The 7581-nt window shown below is 42.0% G+C and overlaps 1 protein-coding gene across 2 annotated transcripts; it reads left to right on the forward strand.

Moving 5' to 3' along the window:
- Nucleotides 1–296: 296 nt before the first annotated feature.
- On the forward strand, nt 297–5480 carry LOC119738472 (vitamin D(3) 25-hydroxylase-like). 2 transcript variants are annotated; one of them, XR_005272456.1, is made up of 5 exons: nt 297–684; nt 2991–3115; nt 3408–4370; nt 4667–4911; nt 4985–5480. XR_005272456.1 is itself a non-coding variant. In XM_038213376.1 (4 exons), exons 1-4 carry the CDS (start codon nt 401–403, stop codon nt 4843–4845), a joined length of 1551 nt encoding a protein of 516 aa, XP_038069304.1. In that variant the 5' UTR covers nt 297–400; the 3' UTR covers nt 4846–5480. The 2 variants fall into 2 exon arrangements, 1 of the variants encoding a protein (XP_038069304.1); XM_038213376.1 differs by having other exon boundaries at nt 4667–5480.
- Nucleotides 5481–7581: the final 2101 nt, after the last annotated feature.

A 7581-nucleotide genomic window follows, 5' to 3' on the forward strand; every position in this document is an offset into this window, starting at 1 on the left:
TCGCCGATTGCGAAAGACCATCACCGATCGCGAAAATCTATCACCGGCACCGAGCCCGATTGCAAAGTTGATCACTGCGCCGCTGGTCGTGCAAGTCCATCAGTGATTCACCGATCGCAACAGGCCATCACCGATCGCGATTCGCGAAAGTTCATCACCGATCGCAAACTCCATCACCGCTCGTGAATATGCATCACTAATAAAAGTTAATCACCGGTCGCAAAAGTCCATCTCCGATCGTGAATATGCATCCGATTGCGAAAGTGGATCACCGACGTTAAATGCCTCTGGCGCTCCATATACTCAAGACTAGTCCTGAGTCGGATCATTTTCATCGCCGGTGTCTGGTCAGTAAACCTTGGTCTCCAGATCCTTATAGCGGACATATCTGTCTGCCAACATGACGATCACAGACAAAGTCATCTCCGTTTTGGCCAACACGTACTACATATCAACCGTGCCTTTCCTCCTGTGTGCGGTCGTGACTTTCTTGGTCACGACGCTGATATGGCGGCGACTGACGTACTGGAGCAAATACACCTGGCCGCCCGGGCCTCGGGGCTGGCCCTTGGTCGGTAATTCACCGCTGATCGCTCCAAACTCTGGACAGACCAATGCCAATATCACCAGGATTGGAAAGCAGTACCATCCAGATATGTTTACGTTGACTTTGTACTTGGGAAAGTAAGTTAATAGTAGGTTTCTCTACATCCATGTTGTTTCTTACTTGTGGTATACTAGAGTATTAATAATAATAGCATATCACGTACGGGCTTTGTTTGAAATTCAATATTTATTACATGCGCGTGTACATCAGGTCGTTTCAAGTATAGAATACAGCCATATCTTTCTGATGGGAATCTTTGGGGCATTTCTTTGAACAAAAGCCAATCATATGCACAGTATAGAATATGTCATGATGGGACATATTTTCAATAAAATGCCCAACAACGGCGTGACCCTGAAAGATAGCTGACCCGCGACGGAATGGTCTAGTATACGTGCAGGGGCCAGGGAACCCGCGACGGAATGGTCTAGTATACGTGCAGGGGCCAGGGTTCAGGTCAAGGGCGTACCCGTGAAGCTGCGATGCCATTTGCATTGTAAAGGTCACGTCATTTTTTTGTTTACAATACGTTGATGACGTCGAGTACCAGTTGTATAGGACGTTGAAAAATGTCTCGTTCAATTTATACTGAAACATTAAAAAATGTGTATAATTTTATCTTTTTAAATGTCGGTGTTAAGAGGTCATATTTCTATTGCGCGCCTATTTAATACATGTACTACCAAAATTGCATGCCCTCTACCACACCAAGAGTCTATGCACGGATCCTACAATGTACAAGGATTAATGACTCGGCCAAAATCCCTGCAGTTGGAAAATATGTGATAGCATATTGCAGCAGTGGCAGTATATGCAAAAAAGGCGGCAAAAACATGCTTTTTACCATATAAATTCATAGAGCAAGGAAACTCGCATAATATTGGCGGCCATTTTGAAAAAAAAAATGTAAAATTGATAACACCCAAAAAACTGTCCCCGCTCACACTGCATATGGCTATCACACATTTTCCACCTATAGATGTGCATACCTTGCCAAAAATTAGTTTTGAACATAGTGATAATAAATCATTACATTTTGATACCGGTGTCCCAATTTTTGGACCGAAGCTGATAGCCTACACGGTGGTTAAAAAAAAGGACGTGTCCTTTTTTTTTTAACCACCCTGAATATAGCTCAGAATAATCGTTTTTACCTTGTTTTTAGTGCGTTTTACCTAATTGCAGTACGTTTCTACATAATTAAGGTAAATTGACTGCCTTACTTATTCAATATGTATTTTTCAATTTACATGTTTTCGAGGTATATATGTACTTTTTTTCCGGCGAATTTAACCGAAATTGTGTGTTATTTTACATAACAATATTTACCTTATTATTTTTACATATCTTTTTGGAGTGTATAACGATCTGGTGAAGTTTTGCATAATGGGCGAACGATTCTTTAAAACAATCCTGCATTCACACGCAGTTCCCGATCACTTCCACAATATAATGGATTTGTACTTGTACCAAGGACAAGCCCTAATAAAAAGAATGTTCAAGAAAATCAGTCCGGAACTTGTTGAGTTACCCTGCTCACAGACAAACACACTAATCAACCAACGCCGGTGAAACATAACTTCCTTGGCCGGGGTAATCCAGCCGCTGGCCATAATGTTGTGTCCTTGGGCAAGCAACTTCATCCAACTTGCCTCTCTCCACCCAGGAGTATAAATGGGTAGCATCATTAGCTGGGGAGTAACCTGCGATGGACTGGCATCCCATCCAGGGGGAATAGAAATATTCTCAGTCGTTTCATGCTACTGAAATCGGAGATAAACGCCGGCCTGATGGGCCATATTGGCTCGGGACAAGCTTTACTTTCACTACTGTCCCCTCCTCATTTCCTGTTTAATTGACTAACAGGTTGTGAAGATAACTGGGCAGTGCTATCGTATAGGATGCAAACAATATAGCATCCAGACCCTATTTTGGTTCATTTGTGTACAAAGTCTGTGGAAAGTCAAATGCATTTTCAAAGTATTCTCCCAAAAAAATTTTTTTATGGGAATCAATGTTAGGTTTTGCCCTTCATGGACGTATAAGCAATCAGTTTGTGACCGCCAGAAAAATCACTCGGGTGGGACTCGAACCTACGACCTCCTGCTCAGTCTAGTGCAGACGTCTTACCACCGAGCTTGTGGGATGTTTCTCAGTCCTAGATGCATGTCCGTTCAACGTGTTTGCACTAAATAACCGACCTTCGTTGAGATAATAATATAAAAGAAACAAAAGTGGCCCCGCTCATTCGGCCTATAGTGTAGACCAGATTCACGAAAAGACTACCAGTGAATATAATATGAATCCATCAAATAGAACTGTGTGCTCCATGACAACATAAATATATAGCCTTGCCTTTTCCTTTTTCTTGTTTTTTTTTCAGGCGCATGCTCATATTAAACAGCTTCGAATCCATTAAAGACGCCTTCGTGAAGCATTCAGCATTGGTTTCTGACCGTCCTAGTGTGTGGCCATTTACGTATGTCAATGAAAATCAACGGAATGTTGGTAAGTATTTGACATTCACCCAGTCCCATATATAGCCTCAATCCTGATATAGATTTGCGATTAAATGAAAAGGAATGGGAGCCAAGAGTCAAATTTTACCATTTCAGAGCTATCCGTTGTTTCTGGTTGTAGGCCTAATGACGTTTTCAATTTGCTCAACTGCGCTTGCTTTTGCGTCAACTACAAAGTTGAGCACTTAAGCCAATGTTTTAACGACATAAACAATTCTAAATTTAAAACTTTTTTAATTGTAAAATTTAGTGTTAAGAGAAATTGTTTACTGTGAAATCAGGTGTCTTCTTTGAGGATTTCACGGAGAGTTGGAAGAGAGAGAAGAAGTACATGATGCGAACCGTCCGTCAGTTTGGCTACGGTACCTCCGGCTCGGAAAGCATCATCCTCCAAGAAGCTAATCACCTGGCCGAGCTGATCAAGAAGAGAGGCGGGGAGCCATTTGAGCTCGGCCTCCCTCTCAGCCTCTGCCTCCTCAACGTGACCTTCTCCATGATCCTCGGTACCACCTACGAGGAAGATGACAAGGAGTTCTCCAAAATCTTGAGCTATGTCCTGGAATGGTTTTTGGAAATCTTCAAACTATACGACGTGGAGCCGATGTTGCCCTTCTATCACAAGTTCGGCCTCAGCCCTCGACTGAACAAGGGAAAGATGATGACAAAGGATCTGCTGGCGTTCGTACAGAAGCATATTCACAATCATAAGGCCACCCTGGACCCAGGCCATCCTCGCGACATGGTGGACGCGTGTCTGATCGAGATGGCTAAAGGTGACCCCAACAGTGACCTGAGAGAGTTCACCGACGAGAAGTTCTTGTGGATGCTGTTCTTCTTCATCCCGGACCAGGGAGACACGGCCTCGGGTCTATTCCTCTTCCTGATGCTGGCCACTGCCCTGCATCCTGAGGTGCAGCAGCGCGTCTTCCAGGAGATTCAAGACGTCATCGGGGACCAGCCGCCTTCGCTAAAGGATAAAGAGAAGATGCCGTACACGGAGGCTGTTATCCTGGAGACCCTTCGCATGGATACCACCTTCTGGCTTATAATCCCGCACGTCACTGCAGATGATGTTGAGATTCTCGGCTACAAGATTCCAAAGGGTACCACGGTCATTCCAAACATCTACGCGGTGCACTTTGATCCGGAGCTGTGGGGTGATCCGGAAAACTTCCGACCTGAGAGGTTTATCGACGAACAAGGCCGCATTAATCGACCAGATTACTTCATTCCCTACTCAACCGGTTGGTAACTTTTGAAAAAAACTCTCACAAGATATTATTTTGGTCCCCTATACTATAACTCACTTATTTTGACAAAGCTCAGTCGGAAGTGGTAAAGATAATCTCTACCGCATTGGCCAACTGAATTCCAGTCACAAAAAAACTTTAGTTCAGGTTTAATGATGGGAATAATTATAGTCCCGCCCCACAAATTAGTAGACTAAGCAGCGCTTACGTACAACTTTATTTTTCATTTCAAATTTCACACTGCTCTTAATTCGACTTTAATGACACTTATATACATATTCTGTTTTCAGGACGCAGGGCGTGTATTGGCGAGCAACTTTCCCAGAAACAGTTCTTCCTGTTCTACATCACATTGATCCAGAAGTACAAGTTCAAGCTCCCAGATGGTGACCCCATACCCAAGTTGGAATCGCAGTGGTTGTGGGTTAGCCCTCCCGACTATCGTCTGCAAGCGGAGCCCAGGGAGTAAACGAGAAGTAATCGTGGAAAAACTCTCAACACGCTGTTATAAACACTTGCTGTAGCACTAGGGGTCGTAACTCCAGTTATACTCCCACGAGGATGTTCTTTGGAGGTATTTTCTACAACTACAAGGTATTTTCTACAAGGTAACGGCTCTTATAAAATGCCTGTTATTATAGGATTTGAAGACTTACCGGATAGGACTGTCGTTAGCGGCGCATTCAGTATTATAGAGCCGTACGTACGTTTTTTCAGGAAGGTGTGACCCATTTACATGAATAAAATGAGTAGTTTCGATGGAATCATTCGCTCTTTGCACGCTCCCGCCATAAGCATGCAGAGCCTCGATCTGGCAACCTTACACAATAAATTTAGCCGGTTCAGTGGTTCCCATGTCAGGGTTCAGTACACGGGAATCACTGAACCGTCTATTTTTGTTGTGTAAAGTTGCCAGATCGAGGCTCTGCATGCTTATGGCGGAGCGTGCAAAGAGCGAATTGCAAGGCTGCAGGTTCTCGTACTATTTCCCATATACAGGGTAGTCCATAACAATGCCTTTATCAATTACAATGTAAGTCAACTTCCCGGTCGCGGTTTAGTAATTCATCGGGACAAAAATGACCCCACCTTGCTTCACAAAATAGGCTCTAGAACAAAAACTACTGGACTGAATCGGGCGATCTTGATTTCATTTTTCTTCTAAAAAGATTCTCCATGCATTGGTAACTGTGGTTTGAGTCTCAGGGTAGTGGAAGTATGCCATTCCGTTTGGTAGCTTCACGACATCCAGTCTTTGAAATTCTTTCAATGTAAATTGTCTAACTTCTATAACAATGGTGTTGACGTCATTGTTCTTTTTTTCCATAAAACCCATAATTTTACCAACTGACACAATAGCACCATGCGGCAAACTTAAGATTAGCTGAATGTATACAATTTACGATAAGTCCATTGAGATTTAGTTATTTTCTATCACGAAGCAAAAAAAAAAAAAGTAATCGTGAAATCAATTTAATAGCTTAGAAAATGTCCAAATTATTATAAGAAAATAAAAGAAATCACAAAAGAGGTACAATGTATCAACAATTGGCAAGTTTTGAAACAAATTGTGGTGTTCTAACTTTCACGTTGATTGTACAAATGTACTTTTCATTAATAACCCACGGACCTGAATGGTTCGATTAACATTCTTTTATTCCTGTCTCAATGGACGTGCATGTCAATTAGGACCATTGAATACAAGCTGTGCTTTCTAAATGGATCCCTCTGCAGTATCACAATTACCTTGTATTTCTTTGCATTAATTTTGTATAAAATTTACTTAGTAAAATGGTATACAATTGTATTTGATTTTTGGTACTGTGGAAAATAAACAAACCTGAAACCAACCTGAACCTGACAACGCCTGTGATATCGGATTTTGTTGTTGTTGAGGTATAGCGGGCGTGCATGATTGCCTCGTATTCGTTAGTTAGTTTCCAAAGCAACCCTAACTATATTGATAGGCTAAAGAGTGCTGCCGATGATGAGTTAAATAGCCAGAGCAGGGTCGAATTGATCAAGCGCGTGGTATACGAACTGAGAATTTCGTGTTCAAAGCAGTTTCACATTGCAAAGCGAGCACACGCATACATAAATTATGAAAAACTCGTGGATATTGGAAAAAAATGTTCTAATTACCAGGCGCCACTTTTTTTCTTCATATATCATCAATGAAGGTCAGTAATTGCAAAAATGATGATAAGACATGAATCTGGGACTGAGAAACATTTCCAATTGTGTTAGGAAATACTTTTTGTAGTTAAAGGTACAGTTTTTTTGCAGCTATCCGAAAAGTAACTTACGAAATTATTGTTAAAAAATATACTTGGTTTTAAGATTATGACACTTGTCTCCCTGTGAAATTATTCTTTCTGCCGTGCTGCCTAAATCCTCATTCGCCCAATAAATACGACCTTTTTAAGCACAAAGTAGGGTAAGAGTCGCATCGCGTCTTCGTTGTCACTTTGACATTTCTGACGAACACCTTTACCCAGACAAACCATTGTTCATCGGAAGACCTTCAATCTACCGTTATCTATGATGTATAGTATTGATCTTTCTCGTCATGAACCAAAGCAGCCCTTGCCCGCCAACGTTACATGGACGAACTTTGGTCAGAAACACTCAAGTGTGACGGTCTTTTTAATAGGCTGGGTGTTCATTGTGTAGCCTAAATAACGAACCAGACTCATTCATAAGAACAAAGTAGGGTACAGTGCACATGTACCAAGGGTCGCAACGCGTCTTCGATCATGACTTTGACATTTCTGACGAATACCTTTGACCAGCAAAACCACTGTTCATCGGAAGACCTAGCTAGCTTGCCTTGGCCCGACTGTAAAACAGTTCAATTGCGACAAAGTCTTGGAATTCTGTTATCAACATGGTTTCTTACACTTTAAAAGTGGGGTTGTAAGTTTGGGGGAAAAGAAAAACAATATACAAGGCAAGGCTATAAAGCTGGTGCAAGAGCGCACGAAATTCTTTTCAATTGATTCAAATTAATGACTAGTAGCCCATTATACTAATCAGTGGCTTAGCAGGGTAATCCCATATGGTAGCACTGCCAGTGACTCACAAGCCACAGTCAGTCAGAGAGTCAGTGAGTCAATGATTGATATTATGTCCATAACCCGTTGGAAGACACTGTAGCGTCATATTAAGTTATACCTGTTGGAGACACGTCGAATTAGGGAGACAT

The sequence above is a fragment of the Patiria miniata genome, unplaced genomic scaffold (genome assembly GCF_015706575.1).
Source record: "Patiria miniata isolate m_02_andy unplaced genomic scaffold, ASM1570657v1 HiC_scaffold_3, whole genome shotgun sequence".
In the NCBI taxonomy this organism is placed as follows: domain Eukaryota; kingdom Metazoa; phylum Echinodermata; class Asteroidea; order Valvatida; family Asterinidae; genus Patiria; species Patiria miniata.

Coding starts and splice junctions, on each gene's coding strand:
- LOC119738472 (XM_038213376.1), top strand. CDS start 401: ATGACGATCACAGACAAAGTCATCTCCGTTTTGGCCAACACGTACTAC. Junction 685..2,990: donor TTGACTTTGTACTTGGGAAA/GTAAGTTAATAG, acceptor TTTTTTTTTCAG/GCGCATGCTCATATTAAACA. Junction 4,371..4,666: donor CTTCATTCCCTACTCAACCG/GTTGGTAACTTT, acceptor TTCTGTTTTCAG/GACGCAGGGCGTGTATTGGC.